Raw genomic sequence first — 19,374 nt, 5'->3', positions numbered from 1 at the left:
CTTTAAGAAATAGCACAACAGAACGAAACTCTCAGTTATCATAAATCTACATTTCACACTTTGACAGTTAATTCTAACATTTGAAGACAGTATAAAATTGTTGAACAACAATGGCTGGGACCTTCACAAAAGCCGCTATAAAGTAGAACAAGATAGAAGTCAGATAGTGGCTTGGCTGTCCTTCATCTTCTTGAAAACTTGCATCCAAATAAAAGAGCTGATTTTCATTGACAAATACCCCGGTAAAGTATTTCACAAAACAACTCCCTAGTCCTCACGGAAAACGTTGATTAAACTTTTTGCACCGGTAAGTAACGAAGGTCTGGTTTCCCTGCTAGGCGAAATCCAAATTTGAGGCTAATGGGTGGCTCTTTAAACAAGTTCAAAAAATGATGCAATGAAGTTTGACTGTAATAGATACTTTAAAAGGCTAGTCTACATAGAAATTAATTTACAGCACCTTAGATGGCGGCCTCTTTTGAGGATGCTTTGCTCTATTCGCTGTTAAATGGTTTAACGTTTCAGTCTCCGGAGCGTCATCAAAAGAAACAGGAGCTACAATAAGAGTAACAAATTGCCAAAATTAAAGCCTAGTTTTTATTGGTCTGGCCCCAGTTGTTCGAAGGGTGGATAGCGCTATCCACTGTATAACTCAATTGGTTTTGCTAGTGTTTATCCGCTGGATAGTGATTTATCCGGTAGAAAGCGTTATCCACCTTTTGAACAAACAAGGCCTGGGTGGAAACTTCATTGTTTCCGGCCCCAGTCCCAGACTTTGCCGACTACTGAAAATTCGAAACCAGAGGCACCCCTGAGCGTTCGAGATGGCCGCAGACAAACCGAAAGCGTTTTTACTTTCCTGCCACGTCCCATATTTCTCCGATGGTCGGTGGTAATTTACGATATATTCACACTGAACTGCGATAGGCTCCCTTCCCTGCCCCCCCCCCCCCCCCCCGACAAACAAATCAGAATTACTCCGAGGCCGCCAAGCTGCTTGCCGGTACGATTGCAACTACATTACACACACTCCGTTGGAAGTACAGGAAAAGACTTCACTTACTGGCCGCCATTGAAGAATACGGTCTATGTGGCCGTCATACCTTTTTCATTTTCTTTTGACAAAGGCCGAAACTGTTTAGTTTAACTTTGCGATTCCAACGCGAACGTCATTTTTTTTTTCTGGGAAAATTTACTTACTCGTTACGCTATTTGATTTTCTGTTAAATAGATAAGGATTTCTTTTCGTTAAATAGAGGGGGCGAACTCGGTTAAGTGTTAGAGGTCGAACGCGAAATGTAGGAGCGAACTCGGAGGCAGTGAACTGGCGAGGGGGCGAAACATGCATGATTCTTTACTCTACTCTACATACCTTCGTCAACATTTTCTGATTTAATATCAGGTGTTGGTTTAATACGAACTTCATCTTTCAACTCAGCTTCATCCCCGCCCTTCTTGGCACCAACAATCTTGTCTAAATCCACCACCTTCTTTTCCGGTTTCTTGGCCGCCACGTCGGGTTTCTTACTCTTAAGGGGAAGTGGTTTCTTTGGGGGAAGGCTGGGTTTTTGCGGTGCCACTGGTTTCTTCCCAGGTGTGGGTCGCACAACATCCGTGCCGGAGTCGGATTCATCTTTAATCGGTTGGGAAGGAACAGCATTCTTTGACGGCGGTTGTTCCTTTGTTGCAAGATGTGGTGGTCTTTTATCTGGTCGTACAGGTGAGACAGCGTGCTCTGGAGTTGCATCAGAATCGGACTCATCTTTCAGGAAAGAAAACAAGGCACGGTTGTTTTATGCAAAACTGAGATATTACTATATCTCTCGCAAAGTTAAATTGGCTAGTTAAGAACCCTGGATTCTAAAAGACAGCGCACATTATAAGATGACTTGCTTTCTGGTGCAACTGAATTACCATAAAAAATCACAGAAATATCTTTATTACATAGATACTGATGAAATACCAGGATTTCTCCTTTTACTAAAAAATCATATCTTCCCCGTGCGCGGTGAACATATCACTTTTATCTTTCACATGTGAGAATACAGGTGTCGTCATGGTAACGAACACGATTAGCCAATAAAACGCGAGCTTCGTCTTCATTGTAAGTTACTTTTGTTCTTCAGTATAATTCGTCTCTACTACATTAACATTTTTATTGCAAAATTTTACATTATCATGATTTGCTTTTCATAACTTTCATGTCTTGTTTCATGTTACACAACATGTGTGTTTTAGCGGTTGGTGACACCTTTTTCATCATTTCGAAAATGAATAAAACAAGTTGTTTTAAATTTGGACATTTCATCGATATCTGAAAGTCTCTCTCACGAGTGAGCAAAGCGAAAGAGTGAGAGATACTTTCAGCACTCGAAGATAAAATTCGTATCCCCGCGCGGCCATGTAATATCCTCTATTTGTAACCTCACTGTCTCGGACCATACTACCACCTAACACCTAATCATTAAAGTCATTGTCATCATCATCATGAATCATCACCGTTATCACCATCATTATCACTGGAAAGAACTGCCCACTCACTTGGCGACTTTATAATTTCGTCCTTGAGTGGCAGAACAAGAGCACCCTTCTTGCCATCAACAGCAGGGACGGGAGCCTGCAAAACATCATCAGCAAAGTCAACAACGGTCGTACCTAAGCGGGGGTGGGCTGCCTGAGAAATTAAGGGTTGCAACACAACAGCGGCAGCGCCGAGGAGTAGGGCAACAAGGGGAAAGGAAAGGAAGGAGAAAGATGGGGGAGGGGGGAGGGAGGAGAGGGGGCTGAAGTGGAGGGAAAACACTTGAAAACTTGCCCTTGTGGATCATAAGGATTAAGATGAGCTTGTGCATAAGACACAAGTCATACCTTACCATTAAAGTCCACGGTGAAGCAGATGCAAGTGCTTCCATTGTCATGCCAAAATGTTTTTGCTGATATTAAATACGGTGCCTACTATTGGTATTGCGCATACGTTCTGCGTATCTCCAGATACTCGGGTTTCCTATGGGTGGTGCTTATTAAGACAGGGATAATTTTGCGCGGTTCAAAACTATGCGTAGAAAGCAGAACTTAGCAAGTGCTTTTGGTATCCAAAAAGAAAATTGGGGGTAACCACGCATTTTTCAGAGATAATTAAGCTTCGATGTCCTCATGACACCATCATCAGGTCAAAATATAATATTTAACAGATAACAAGAATATTAATGTTCAAGTTCAAGTTCAAAGTCCCTAAAGGCTAGGCGAAGAGTTTTGCTTTTATCGAGTCACTTCGAATATTTAGACACGATTTGTGCTCGCGAATAAGGAACAGCAATCAGTAGTTTACAAATTTGAATGCGGCTGGTGTGATGCGAGCTATGTTGGTTACACGCGTCGACATCTCTACCAACGAATCGATGAGCATGAAAGATCTGGATCAATATTCAATCGCAGCCAAAAGTCAACATCAATCAAGAACAATAACATCTAATATGTTTCGCATTCTTAAGAAATGCTTCGGCAAATTTGATTGTCTTCTATACGAGATGTTCCTTATTCGAGAGCACAAACCGTGTCTAAATATTCAAAGTGACTCGATAAAAGCAAAACTCTTCACCTAGCCTTGAACTTTAACTTGAACTTGAACATTAATATTCTTGTTATCTCTTAAATATTATATTTTGACCTGATGATGGTGTCATGAGGACACCGAAACCTTGTCTTAAATATGATCCTACCCGTAATTTTCATCATCAAATCGATAACATTATAATGCCAGATAGGAATTAAGCTTCAATTTGAAAAAAGAACGCCATACATTGCTTTGTAATTTACAGCTTTTTACAAATATTGTTGATTAATTATCTTTGAAAAATGCGTGGTTACGCCCAGTTTTCTTTATGGATTTCAATAACACTCGTTACGATCTGCTTTTTCTGTATATTCAGTAAACCGCGCAAAAATACTTAGGATTAGTACGCACCGTCCTTAAGGACAGTTTTTTTTTAACTTAATTAGTATTTGAATAAAGTACTTAAAAAAAGATGAAAGGTTGCAATGAAAATTTAAGACAATTCAGCACAGAATTTTCAATCTGGTTCAGGACTGTATTCAATATGATACTTAAATAACCAAAATTAACGATACTTGCTATAAAAAGTGATAATTTTGATACTCGAAATGGAAAAAAAGTCTCAACTTTACTGTATGTAGATTCTGACCTTGTCATCTTCTTCTGAAGGAAGCAGCACAACGAAGTTGTTTGGGAACATGCCAACCTTGCCGTTTACCTCTCCTTCCCACCAACCATCACTTTCAGCGGTGTCCTTATTGAGTATGGTAACAATGTCTCCCTCCACCAAACGAAGCTCATCAGGATTTTCAGGTTCATAAGCAAAGGTAACTTTGGCTCGTTCACCTGGCTTTTTTACTGTAAGGGAATGAAACAAAATACAATATTGACAAAGGAGCGGTTTTCAATTGAGTGTCGAAAGCAATTAGCAAATTGCATTGGTTTTGCGTTACTTCACTCAGTAATTGGTTCAAAGTTCTCGCGCCATTTGGTCAACCAATCAGAAGTGAAACCAAAACCAATCGTGGCTTGCGCATGCACATTTTCCCGCTCTTTGTGTCGGCTACGTGTAATTACTTCGAGTCTTGATTGGTTTACTGGATTGTCTCCGTCCTTTTTGATTGACCAAAGTAATTACTTTGGTTTTGGTTTTACGACACTCGATTGAAACTCGCTCTTACATTAACTATTATTCCAAAATTGTACCCTTTTACAATATTTCGTCAAGAGAACGCAAAAATACACTGTAATGTCCCGGTTTAGAACAGAGCAAATTGACGGAAAGGGAGTTTTTCAATGAAAGAAATTGTTTTCAACACGATGCAAAGCCTGACAATTTAGCTTGTCACTCGTTATTTCGTTTATCTAATCAAATAAAGAACGTTTAGCTGTTTTTTTTTGTGCTGCTTACATCGTTCGTACGAGCCCTGAAGGACAGATGATGCATTTTCTAAGACACTCTCACCAAATAAAATTAAAGCAAAATAACACCTTTTTGTAGTGGAATAATAAATCTCTTATGTCGCCAAAATATTGCGAGACAAGTTGCACGAAACACTTCACAGTGTAACAGCGCCTTTAGGCTCTATATACGTGTACCACGTGAGCAATTCCAGCCAATGCTAAAATTACCTTTCTTGAACAAAACGGGTTTTTTTTTTCGGCCATTTGGCCAATATCTGCAAATCAACTCTTCAAGGATACCAATAAAGGAACTGATAAAAGTCTGTGGTTGATTCACTTCACGGTTCTCATGTCACAACAGTCCCGAAAATCACAATTAACATTGACGTTCATTCTTGGCACACCAGCACTCATAAGTTAACATTTTCTCAATCAGTCATGACCTCTGCCAACAAAAGTCCTATGCAAAATCATTGAATTGGAAATAATTATTAGACAGGAATTATTTACCAGGAGAGGTGAGAGGAACAGGTGGTGCTGGTCTTGCTTTGCTACTCTGGAAAAAAAAAGCCAATAAACGTTTGATAAGGCTCCCTCTACAGCCAGAAACCATAATCAACACTAGAGAAAACATCGAGCCAATGGTCCAAGACAAGTAGATTTTAGGCTTGGGCAAGCAATAAACTTTCTAAGACAACAGTTACTTGCCTTAAGTGGGTAACCAGCCAGTCAATGCCTCTTTTTTTTTTTTGTGGATAATAATAACAATAACAATCCTCATTTAATAATAATAATAATAATAATAATAATAGTAACAATAATAATAATAATTATGATAATAATAATAATAATAAATAATAAATAATAATTATAATGATAATAATGATGATAATAATAATTATAATTACAATTATTATTATTATTATTATTATTATTATTATTATTATTATTATTACTAGTGGAGGAACCACTAGATTATCAAGTTTGCTTGCGCAATGCGCTCTGTTTAAACATAGCCAAATGCTACAAACAGGGCCAACCCTACTTATAGCAAAGCTATATATATATGTACAGTACATGTATCTCTATGTTGGTAAAGGGCTGAGTACTGTAAGGCCCATATCAGGAATTATTGACCCCAACCATAAACACAATAGACCTGTGTACTGCACAATATAGATCCAATGAAATTATATGTGTCGATTGTAAGAAGTTGTTTGGTATCTGAATAACCATGTGGTTAACTAGAAAGCCTTCGCTACTTTGACCACCAGACACATTTTATAACCTGTACTGTAATTATTTTATGTTGTAACCATGTGTTGTGACTATACTTATGTTATGTAAATAGTGTGAAATAAATGAACCATGAACCATGTCGTTTCAGACATGAAACCACAATGTTCTTTTGAACAACACTGAAAAAAATACCTTCAGTATCCCTTGAATCATTTTTTTTCTGGATCCCCTTCATTATTCTAAATTTCTACCCACCATTACAAACAGCAATAAAAGGAAATTAAATTCCTATCAAATTCTATGTGATTAACAACACTTAGCTTACCATAAGAAATGAAGTGCTGCAAGTCTTGACAAAAAGGAGAGTAATGGGGCCAAAATAATGATAATTTCCCCTGACTTTTTATCTCTTATGCTTAATTTGCATAGGCTCTGTGACTGTATATTCACAGAATAACCTTTATGCTAGGTCCAATAAGACTTAATTTATTCCTCAAAATTTGTAATGTGGACACTTCACTATGTGATTTGATAGCCCAACTGCAACCAAACTACCAAAAAAAGGTAATTTCCCTTTACAGGCACGCACAAACCAGTTCAACCTGAACCTTCCCAACATTGTCATTCTAGTCTTAGAACTCAGATAACAACGGCAAATAATAATAATAATAATAATAATAATACTTTATTTCTTAAAAACGCATGTCATGCAAGTCTCAATGCTTTTTACAACGACAGGTTAAAACATAAAAATAAAAAAATTAAAATTATTTATAAATCTAAAAATATACGAATATGGAAATCAAAAAGCTAATTTTAAAAGATAAGTTTTTAAACTTTTTTTAAAGTTATCAATGGAACTGTTGTTAAGTCTTATGTTGTCAGGAAGACTGTTCCATAATCTTGGGGCTGCAGCACTGAACATTCGATCACCAAAACTGGATGTTCTTGATTTTGTAGTAGCCCCCATCTCCAAACACTTTTGACGCATTAAAGAACCTACACAAAGTTCTTAAAGAGCAGGGCACAGAGTTCCTGGCATTGTAGTCCATCACATTTTCAGTCTTGGACCCGGGATAAATTGTTGGCTAAATTTTATTTATTCAACTTTATTCATTCAATTCAATGAAAGGAAGGGATACTTGTAACAGGTTATCCCCATCAAGGATAACCACCTGTAATCGGATGTAACTGACTGAAAGTCAATTTTGAAGAGGGAGGAAAAACAGAGTACCTCGATAAAAAACTTCTGAGTCAGACTGAGATCGACCAAAGTGTACTCAGCCCACATACAACCCTGTGGCAGGATTGAACCCAGGTCACAGAGGTGGAAGGAAGAGGTAGTTGAAAACCGCTAAGCCATCCTGGCTCACTTCTTCATGCTGTACATTGTTCAGACCCTATAGTGAAGTCTATTATTATAATAAAATAACCAGAGCTGTCAAAATAGGGCCAGGAGCCGGCCAAAGCCACCAGCTACATTTAGTAAGCCATCTTCAGCTGGCTACTTTCGTCTCATTTAACCACCAGTCAAGATGAAAAAAAATTATTAATGTTACACTTGGTGAAACTTTTGAAAATTCTACTCCCCGTTTTTGAGTGGAATTGACGGCATATTTTAAGAAGGTTAAGCAAGAGAAATCATGACAAAACTACCCACGCTCGATCGTTTGTGTAAAAGGTGTGGAATGCTTGGAACATTAATTTAACTGAATACAATGTACATGTAGTTCCCAGTTTTCTTGTGCACAGTCAAATGAGCCAAGCTCACTTTCATGGCCACTTACTTTTTATTATTGTAAGCCTTCTACTTTCAAATTCACATGTATTGACAGCCCTAAATAACACATAAATTAAAAAAAGTTAACAATGACAAACTTACCACAGGTGTTTTAGTCTTCACTAGGGATGGCTTGCTTGGTTCGGTGGTTGGCACAAAAGCCTCTTCTGTTTTTCCTTTGTTCTCTCTCTTCTCATCCTGATGAACTTTCTTCAGTTTTTTCTCAGCCAAGATATTAGGATTGATGAGATTGCCAAAACCCATTCCTCCACCAGGCAACTTCTTTGCTGCAGCCCCAAAGCTAGAGCTTCTTTTTATTCCACTTTCCTCGTCATCATTTACATGTAGACCATCAACAACTTCATTCCTAGTGGTCTTTTTCTCAAGAGGTGATGTTTCCTCTGTTAGTAATTAAAACCGAAAAAAAAAACCCACTGGTCAGCTGAATTGGTAATGCATTAGACTACATACCTCCAACTAACCGAGTTCGAAGTGCGTACTGCACATTTAAGTTACGGCCCAAATTTTTCCCACTGATTTATGGCCCAAACACGAAGCCATAAATCAACAGGAAAATGAGAATCCGTAACTTACATGTACAGAACAGACTGAGAAGATGAGGTTAGTGAGATATTTATTATAACTACCGTATTTACCCGTGTATAAGTCGACATTTTATGGCCTCAAAAGAAGCTCCAAAAATCTCCCTCGACTTATACATGGGTCAAAGATTTCGAGCCAAGTTCCAGCTAAATAATTTATTCAAAATTAACATCATATAATGTGTTCTTTGGGCATAACGAACGTAGTGGACGAAAGGCTTCAAAATGAATGACGATCAAAGACTTCACAATGAATGTAATTAAGCAATTCCAGTTGAAATGAAAAAGGATTTGTTTTACTTTAAATGTTGAAGATACTCACAAGCACAAAATAATATGAAATAGACACTGGAAATTTTCGTTTTCCAAAGGCGGAAGCTCTAAAAAACATTCTTGTTTCTTCAAATAAAATGCGATCCTTCAACGGCTTAATAACCTGGCGCAATACCTATTGTTTGCGTGCAAGCATGATCGTCACTCGTGTTGCCTGAAAATGCTGATTGGTAATGATTGTTTTTCATTCTTTATACAAACCTGGATGATTTAAATGCTTTTGCAAACTTTATATTGTTTGGTTTATGAGTTTTGTTTCGTTTGCCATGTGAGAAATTATAAGCCAAGGACCAATTAAACCTTGCACATTTCGCATTGTTTTTTAAGTTATTTTCAAAGATTGACTCCTGCTTCTGTGATGTTGTGCTTATCCTCTAAAGCCCTTTATCCTTGAACAACGAAACAGGTTAGTTTAGTTAGTGAGAACTTTTTCGAAATTCAAGGACAAAATGCCCGCACATACAACAACCGCTGAACCACAAAACTATTAAGCCCTTGAGGCCCTTAATTTTTTGTGAATCCACAGTTCCGGAAATTGACGAATTCAAGATTAGTATCCCATGAACATTTAGCAAAGAAATTAACAAATTGCTTTTTTTGCCATCAAAAATGGGGGGTCGACTTATACATGGGATCGACTTATACACGGGTAAACACGGTATATCTCTGAGGTAATAAGGCATATGGGAAAGGAGAGACTAGTTGAAGTCAACAGAAACGTTCAACTGTCACAAATGATTAGCGTGGGTAAAAACCTGAAAAACAAATAAATCTTATTGGCTTTTTGAAGTACGTAGTTTCCTACAAGATTCAAGTAGTTTCACAAGTTTATCTCAAAATAGACAATATGAAAAACTTGCTTAAAGAATTAATGACGCTGCATCAAAATTTCAAACTTAGCAGGCCATACTGAAGAATACAACCCGCTATTAAAAGTAGCCAATCATAGTGTGCCTTCTATCTGTCGTGAGAGATATATTAATATGGAATGTCATACATGTATGTTATAGTCCATTGGTTTCAGCAGCGAAAATCAGACCAAATGCCAGATGCATATAAAATTCATGACCACTGAAATTATGCCTGCTGTGTTTTCAAATCTGGCTCATAATATACATTTCCACTACTTCCCAAAAACCGCTGATCAAGTAGGGAGTAGTGAAAAATGGACAGAGCAATGATGTTCTACATGTACACAAACCCTTCTTATAATAATTTATCTACACTCTGATTCTGAGTGAATGTAAAAAGTGCATAGAATTAAATTGCATCTGTTATGAAGATTAATTTTCTTCCGTGAATTATAATCATGTTTGGTAATCTGCATTACAGCTGTACCCCTGAAAAGTCAAATCAAAGGGTTCTATGAGCCAAGTCGTGAATGTGGAACAGTGTACAGGTTAGCAATGGCTAAGAATTGGGTGAAATTTTCACGGGTGTTACAAAAAAGACCTACAGCTGTACCTACCACTAGGGTCTTAGCAACTAAGACCCCTTGACACTTGTAAATAGTGGAAATTACGGGAAATAAACCGCTAGTCAGAGATTGGATTTCTGTTGGGAGGTAGTGTGGTCCAGTGGTTAGGGCGCTTGCCTTGACATCCGGAGATCCCAGGTTCAAGGCCTGCTGTGACCACTCACTGAATTTGACCCTGGAAATCCCTGGTTCAACTTCCCTGCTGCATTTGTAAATAGCCAAATGGTTTGCCTCTGGCCAGTTGGGATTCTTAACAGTTGTTGTTCTGTTCTGTGGTTTCGTTGATTGTGTTTCATTGGCCCTGAAAAGCCCCTATGGGGAGTGGTCAATTAAGTATGTATTGTATGTATTGTATTGGGTGCTGGATGTTGTCTCCAAACATGGTTCACGGTAATTTAATAGACACAACAAAAATAAACACAATGCCATGACATGCTTTGAGTGTTGTGTGACAGAAAAAAAACCAGTAACATCTGTCGATGCTTATTTTAATTGGCACGGAAACAAAAGGTAGGGTCTTTTGAATAACAAGAAACTCAGTCTGTTAACCCTTGAGTTGCAACCACTTAAAACGTGACACACAAAATAATTGTTTTTTCAGTACACAGTCATTTCTTATTCTACTTCCAGTATCAAAACCGTAAGTCGCACAAACACTAAAGAGATGCTGTAAATGGCCAATACTAATAATTTATTATAATGTCTGATAGATGGCCAATCCTAATAATTTATTATAATGTCTGATAGCAGACTGAAATAGTTTTACCTGTCAGACATAAGTGATTTTCTGTTAGTTTCGCAGCTGCAGTCGTAGGAGTACGGGTGCCTCAGGTTTTGGTGGTCTCAAGGCTCTGGCTATCCCCAGCCATGAGCCCCTTTGCCTCCAGCAGCTTTGCTTAGTCCAGGTCCTTTGGCTTGGTGTGGGGGCTCATGGCTGGGTCGTGGGGATTGCTGGCCATGGGAGCACTACAGTACTCGGTCAAGGGGCTGGCTGGGTGGCTGGGTGGCTGGCTGGCTGGCTGCCCTCCAGTGGAAGCCCCTGGTATATCCAGCCACCCAACCTCCATTTAGCGATGCAGTTGAAATAACAAGAGAAAACTTTGATAATAAACCTTGCTTTCCTGACCAGAAATATATATACTGTAAGCCCTTCTGTTTTCCAGTATCTCAAAGTGACCTGTGATTTACATGTACATATACATGTTATGAAGACAGGGCATTGCTTTATTCCAATAATTAGGATTTTTACGACAATTGCTTGTAATCTCACATTCTGATTGGATAATTTGTTGTTGTTGATGAGAGTCCACACAACGCTGCTCACGTCATGCTCGCGTCAATTTGTCACGCAATGTAATAGCCAATCAGGAACGCTCATTTTGGGAAATAAACCAATCACATTGCGAGAAAGTTATTGACAACGCTTGCTCTTTCTTTGTGTCATGATTTTGGTCACTCTCTGAAATAAAAACTTTCTTTGTCCACAACATTTTGACCACTGTGACAACGAGTACAGACAACGCTGAACCACTTTCGATTTGTTAATTTTAGCACTCCACATACTACAGCGTACATGCATTCTTAGCCATTTGGTAACAAACCTGAAAGCTTTCTAGCTGGATCCAGTGGCGTGTCTTTAGGTTTTGCCACATTGTTGTCAGTGATGATTTCCACAAAGTTGGAAGGAAACACTCCTCTCTTGCCACCAAGTTGGCCTCTCCACCAACCTTGCTCATCTTCACCAAGAACATGGACAATATCACCCAATTTTAAAGTAAGCTCATCCTGATCTTGTGCTTCATAATCAAATGTTACTTTGGCCTCCTTTCCTGCAACTGTCATTGGCAAAAAAATTGAGATTATCAGAAATAATTATTTTTAAGGTCAAGATTTGAAATAAGTCATTCGACATACTAGCCCCTTCTAATATATAACATCCCCTAAATCACACTCAGATAAGTATGTCAACTACTTATTTCTATAACAGTTACTAATAAGCTATTACAACATTCCTATACTGGCACCTTTAATTTAATTATAAATTATTATTACAGTGTACTAATATTATATTATAATAATTTTGTACCAGCCAATATTGTTCCATACCTAAAGGATGTGTATTTTGGGTACCTAATGTTTTGAAGCAAAGGTTTCAAGACAATTCAATGCACTGCTCAATGAAGAAAGATAATAATAATAATAATAATAATAATATACTGCAGATAATATATAGCGCCTATATATAGTGCCTATCCAGACGTGATCTAAGCGTTTTACAAGTCATGAAAAATTAACATTAAAAATTAATCCATAAACGAAAAAGTTATACAAAAATTTACTTGAATAAATAAGTTTTAAGTCGTGTTTTGAAAGTCTGGAGATTATCAGTGTTTTTATGTGTTCTGGTAGATCATTCCAAAGTTGTGGCGAGGCGACAGCGAAAGCTCTAGATCCATAAGACTTCAAATTATAGCTGGTAGGGATAAGACAGAGCGATGTAGATGAGCGGAGGGTTCTTGAAGGACGGTGGAGACTTGTATATATGAGGGAGACAAATCATTAAACTTTATGCGTTCATTAATTGGTAACCAGTGTTTTGTACATACTGTAGTTTTTTAACAGCATATTTCGAAAGATTGTACAGAAGGGAGTTGCAGTGGTCAAGTTTGGATGAGATAAAGGCATGCACAAGTGTTTTGGCAGTTTCCGTTCATATAAATTTTCTGATACGTGATAGATTACGAAGGTGATACAATGCAGATTTACATGTACATACAGTATTAATATGAGGCAGCACTGACATGGTACTGTCAAAAGTGATACCAATATTCCTGACACCAAGATACACTCTATCAAAGAAAAAGTTTTACACTATACACGGCTTGAGACTAACTTTTTAGTTCACTAGCCACTACGCTAGTATCAGGTCTGATTTCACTAGCCAAATCTAAATTTGCACTAGCCAGTCTTGTCATGCACAGTTCCATTTATTTGTAAAAATAACACGAAAAAAATTCCAAATCCGCCTTTAGTAAATATTCTCATATTATGCATCCTCGCAACAGTGGCGCAAATATGCTGGAGTGTATGGCTTCCTTCTCACAGAACCGTTGCGGAAACTTTGGAACTCACAAATGCACTGGGATATGGAAAACGTGGAATAAACTAAATAAACTGTACAAGAAACTAAACTGCTCGTTTGGAAGTCTGTGAAAAGGATGTTCCTTTGATTAGAGCTAATTGCAATTGAAATTTTAACCTGAAAGCGCCATTCTAAACATGAAGCACAAACGCACCGGAATGCAGGTAAATAATATCTTGAATTAGATACAAAGGAAATTCGAAAGACAGACTTGCCCTCATGTAAAATTTTCTTTTTAATAGTTTCAAACAGCAATTCATGCGCTTTATGCTTGAATGGTTTTCGGAGTCAATTAATATTCGACGGCCACAGTGCTCGCGAGCAAGTTTTCTCTCTTTTGATGTGAGATTCACCATTCCTAGTAAACGAGATAAGTCACTTCATATTATGTCTTTCTCTCTTTTTTCTTTTGAAATAAATTATATTTGGATTAAATGTCTAAAAAAGTATGTGGCCTCTTTCCATATACATGTACACGTCACAAACACTGTCAATTTTTGCATTTGTGTTTGTGATCCTGTTTTCCATAATTATGCGTGATTGCTTGACACAACTTCATCTCGTGACATCATAACAAAAGGGCACAAACATGAAAGCAGAATTAGTTTTTGGGTCATGTTCAACTTCTTCTTATAGGTGTATGTTGAAGTTGTTGCAAGAAAGAAGGCAGAGAGAAAGTGTCAAGAGACGTCACCGATTCTGGGTCCGATACATTTTCGAGGAGCAGCAACGGCTGCAGCATAGCCAGTATCAAATTATACTGTAGGAACTGGCTCTTCGTGATCGAGAACTTTCCTACAGGTATATTTGGCAGGGTATTCCCTTACGATATTCATTAACGATGAAATGACATATGAAACAAATCATGTATGAAACTGTGGATATGAAATCAAATAAAGCTATGATCCTTACAGTTATGAACGCAATTTGGGCAAGTGGTTTGAACCCGTGACAGGGCAATACTGGTGCAACGCTCTAACCAACTGAGCTATGAAGACACTGACGTTGGGAGCTGGTCATTTGTGGGTATCGCAAGGTCACCGGTTCAAACCTCGTTGAAGTCCTGAATTTTTCAGGCTTCTCTACGCAATTGCCAAAATTGCGTTCATAACTGCAAGGATCATAGCTTTACTTGTTATTCATTAAATTCACACTGTTTTGAGGAGTATCATCATTGCCACAATTGTACTCGGACGCCATTTCCATTACTTATACTTGCCACTAATTTGTCAAAACGTATCACGCAAACAATCAGAAACAGTTTATGATTGTGTTTCCATATCGTTGTTTCCCGGCATTTGCATTTCTACTCATTACTAACAAGACGTAATGATAGAAAATGTCTATCTCTTGCATCTTGTTTGCGATCGTCGGTGATTATCGGTGATTGGTAGGGGATGAACGTAAAAGGTGTTTCCATTTACGCAAACTGTTTGGGATCAAGCTCTCGGAAGGTGCTTGCGATTATTCACGAAAGAGTTACACGCATATGGAAACGTGTATATGAAAACAGCAGCCAAGAAGTTCCGCATGATTTCACAGACGGTTAATCGTTTGTAACCTGGCGTGGGGAAACTGTAATCCCGTTGGTTTCCTCCTCAGTTTTTTTTTCAACTTATCGTTTTCTAAGGCAGTAAATTCCATAGAATCCACTCACAGTTTCTTTCTCTCCTTTTGCCTTATCCATAAGAAATAATTTTCATTCTTGCTTTCGTCCAGAACTCCACTGCTTCACAATATTTACTAGCCCCAAAGGTTAGTGAAAGCTCAAAATCTACTAGCCAAAACTGAAATTTCACTAGCCTGTGGCTAGTTGGCTACCGTTAGTGTGGAGCCCTGCTATAGCACCAGTGAGGGCCCACGGATTTCCCCTTGGATTACCCCTGGGATTTTCCAAGCATCTTAAAATGTTGCATGTAGTACCACTAAAGTCCACACTTAAGTGCAAGTATATCAATTCCACCAAGAAGAGCCTAAAATTAATTAATTTTTTTGTCATACAAAGTATGATAGATCTGTATAACATTTTTAACTTTAGACACTTTAGACTTTTGTGGAGAATGGTGAAGTATTACTTTGGGATATGAACACCTACATTGTAATGATTGTGATGACGTTGTTGAAGCAAGAAGACCTGACATCATCATAGTGAGCAAGAAGGAGAACAAGTGTATAATTTTGGATATTAATATACCTGGAGATAGTCGGGTACATGAAAAGGAACTTGAAAAAATCGAAAAATATCAAGATTTGACGTGGGTGATTAGATTAATGTGGAGTGTAAAAAATAATTATACCGGTTGTTGTAGGGGCTCTTGGAAGTGTTACTAAGAAACTTGGACCATGGATTGAAAAATTGGGGATTAGGGTAAGAATTGGACTGTTGCAGAAAACTACCCCATTGGGAACGGCCAGAATTTTAAGGAAGGTGATTGACCTTTAAGTAGCAAGAGAGTGTCTCCAGGGGACCCTTGGTTATTTGTTATGACCTGCTTCCTTGAGATGAATGTTGGCATGGGAACAGCCAGAGCCCAGAGCTACAGTAAATGGAGAATGATAACAATTCACTTTAATTGCAAGTCTCAAGGTTATTTAGCCAAGCATACGTTTTCTACTGATTGGGGAGACTATAAATCAACTGAAATCAGAACAAAGCAAATCAAATGTTGGTTTTTGAGGAGAGGGAAAAACTTCTAGGAGCAGAGTAGAGAACCAACAAAAACAACCCCACATGGCATCAAGTCCGAGTGTTCTCACCACTGCGCCAGCCCTGCTCCCCTAACACCAATCTTAAGAGAAAAACTGTCCTTTCTTCAAGAAAAACAACCAAAGGAAATATTTTAGCCCTTCGATACCCAAACTGGCCTAAACTGGCCAGACTTACCGGTAGTATTTTACTCTGTCTAACACCACACAAATTTTATTCGTCAGTGGGGTGCCCCCAGGAGACAATGGGTTAAGTAATGTTTTGATGGTTCATAGATTTTGATAAAAATAATTCAGTGGCAGTTTCTCCTTTTTTATTAACATTGAAGAAAAAGTCGGAACCAAAAATGACCTTGAGCAATTTACATTTGACAAGATGTCTGGTAAATCAAAGTCCACATAATCAAGTTTCTAAAAAATTTGATGTTTCTAGTTAGATTGCCATACTGTATTGCAGAATTTTAAAGTCAGTAAAAACTTTGAGACAATATTGAATGGATTTGATGAATGCAGCTACTTTCAAAATAGAGATGTTGCATACAGCTGTAGGCCACTTTCAAAAATTCCATTATACTCTTTGTTTGCCCTCCAAAATTTTGCATAAGCATTGTTTTTATTTCTCTTGGGACCAATTTATGTCTAGAAAGTGGACATTAAGATTGGAATAACAATTTTTGTGACTCTTTCTTTGCATTCGCCTTATGCCATTTTATTTTTTTTATTATTTTTTAATTATCTGGGATACAATTACCCTAGTCCTTCCAAGTCTAGATAATCAAGATTTTACCTTAATTTCATGTAATATTTATTTTGATAGTAAGTAAGACTCAAATACATTTTTAAGCTAAACAGTAGAATACCTGGCCACAAATTTGTATATGAATGGAACGTATTGTTATATGACTTGTTCTTCAAAGGATGCCGCTACAATAACACAATAGTGACCAGGTACTCTGCAGTTACTCCCATTTCTTTAAACCATAGCCCCTCAAGGGATGATTCCTCAAAAAGATTACTTTCTGGTTGTAATGGTTCAGTACAATAACTCTAAGTTTGTAAAACAAACACAACATTTGAAACCAATATTTTTTATTTCAATATTAATTTAAAGCTTGATAAAAAAAAGAACCATTAATTTCTAGTAAATTATGAAAACATTCCTACAATAGCTGCAGATCATACCAAATAAGTCTTACCTTCGGGACATTTTAATTGAGGTGAAGTAACAAGGAAGTGATACTCATATCACAGTGAGAATGCAAACTCCTTTAGAAATTAACAAGATCAGACAATCGAGATAACTGCCAGGTCAAATCAGTAGTTTGAATTATTTCAATGGGATTACACGTAGTTATGTGGCAATCAGCCTGGAAATTGTTCAAAACTGACAATTCAAACTATTCATTCCTTGTGAAAACTCACAGCTATATGCAAATTTAAAGTCATTTGGAAAAAGCCTTGGTGCGCATTCACGCATAAATCTAGTTCCTGATACAAAAACATTGAAGCTATGCTGTAACAGCACAGAATCGAAAGCGACAACGAGCAATTCCCATTTGACAAGTCAAGCCTTAAAAATACCATTAACAACCCCTAAATATAACCAAATTACCCCTGATCCACTGGCTTATCAACTTAAGTCACAGGAGTTATTAAATTTGTAACGATTCTTACCGGAGTCTGAAGCAGGGGCGACGTCTGGAGTGATATCAACTTCCTCTACAAAGTTGTCAGGGAACAATCCTGTCTTCCCGTTTAATTCTCCTTGGCACCATCCAGTATCCACATCCTTTATATTTCTGATGATGGCTCCGACTTCTAGACTAAGTTCGTCCTCTTGTTCTGCGACATAGTTAAAGGTAACACGAGCTGTCCTACCTGGCAAAAGAGATTTGGAATTCTAAATTCTCCAACTTCGATCTAGATCTATTTCGTACATAGTTGATCAGTTCAGGGCTGCACCAAAATTGATCACATAAAGGATTAAGTAGTCAGTGATACTCACTCATGGCGACAAAATTAAGACAAAAGCTCAAAGGGAGTCAATAGCAATCGCAAAATAGGCCCACATCTGGAGAAAAATCGAGAATTCGCAAGGAATTTTCCCCGGTGCAATTTTGGAGGAGTCTCGCAATTTCCGCCCAAAGAGTATTGTGGGACACTTCTTCAACTCAGCATCCGCGCTTTTTTCAGTCCAGTTGCCAAGGCGACAAAGGCAAAAGGCCCTCCCATACCCCTCCCCAACCCTTCCTTAATTTCCGCATTCCCACAATCCAATGTAATGCTCTTGAACGAGAAAAAATCTCTGGGCGTTCCGAAAATTACTATCACCACATGTGAAGTACTAAGGGATAGACGCTTCCCTAGTTTCCAGGGCTTTTTTATGGTAGGAGCGTATGATATGATCGTGAAAATCATGTTTAGTTAAACACGGTTTCAAAGTGCTTTCTTTTCAAATAATGTATACTGATTTTTTGTCGAGTGCAAATTTAACACAGATCAAAGCATGTATTGAAACTTACCTGAATCTCATGTAAATAGAGGATATTACATGGCCGCGCCGGGATACGAATTTTATCTTCGAGCGCTGATACTTTCAGCTTGATAAGAAAGAAATTCGTATCCCATGTAATGTTCTGTTTATTATATAGATATTGACGAAATGTCCAGATTTACTGCACCTTTCAATAACATGCGAACTCTAAAATTCAAATCTCAATCGCAAATGCGTTTTTCGCTACCGTCAATCAAACGTTCGGCGGCTCCTCCCAGCTTCTGACTATGTTGACTGAACTGGGCTCAACGATGTGATTTGATTACTGAGCGCTCGACAGTAGTCTGAAGCTTGGAGGAGCCGCCGAACATTTAAATTGACGGTAACGAAAAACGCATTTGTCGGTTGACCTTTGAATTTAAGATTCCGCATAATATTAAAAGGCAGAGTAAAACAACTCGTTTTACTCATTTTCGAAATGATGAAAAAGGGATCACCAACCGCTAAAACACGCATGTTGTGTAACATGAAACAAAATATGAAAGTTATGAAAAAAAAAATGATAACGTAAAATTTTGCAATAAAAGTGTTAATGTGGTAGAGAAGAATTATATCAAAGCACAAAAGTATCTTACAATGAAGGG

General features: G+C 37.9%; 1 protein-coding gene across 1 annotated transcript in view; it reads right to left on the bottom strand.

Annotated features, from left to right (window-relative positions):
- Positions 1-18,394, bottom strand: part of LOC137996649 (CD2-associated protein-like) — a 24,873-nt gene extending 6,479 nt beyond the window's left edge. Inside the window, exons 1-9 of the mRNA XM_068842164.1 lie at positions 18,242-18,394; positions 17,911-18,114; positions 11,990-12,223; positions 8,079-8,377; positions 5,468-5,513; positions 4,203-4,411; positions 2,542-2,617; positions 1,373-1,762; positions 461-555 (exon numbers count right to left, since the gene is read on the bottom strand). Of these exons, the coding sequence (XP_068698265.1) occupies positions 461-555; positions 1,373-1,762; positions 2,542-2,617; positions 4,203-4,411; positions 5,468-5,513; positions 8,079-8,377; positions 11,990-12,223; positions 17,911-18,114; positions 18,242-18,245 (1,557 nt within the window). The 5' untranslated portion in view covers positions 18,246-18,394. The remainder of the gene's footprint in view (positions 1-460; positions 556-1,372; positions 1,763-2,541; positions 2,618-4,202; positions 4,412-5,467; positions 5,514-8,078; positions 8,378-11,989; positions 12,224-17,910; positions 18,115-18,241) is intronic.
- Positions 18,395-19,374: the final 980 nt, after the last annotated feature.

Source organism: Montipora foliosa, chromosome 3, assembly GCF_036669935.1.
Source record: "Montipora foliosa isolate CH-2021 chromosome 3, ASM3666993v2, whole genome shotgun sequence".
NCBI lineage: Eukaryota > Metazoa > Cnidaria > Anthozoa > Scleractinia > Acroporidae > Montipora > Montipora foliosa.
Note: the sequence above shows the minus strand (reverse complement) of the source record. Positions and strands in the feature narration are given on the sequence as shown.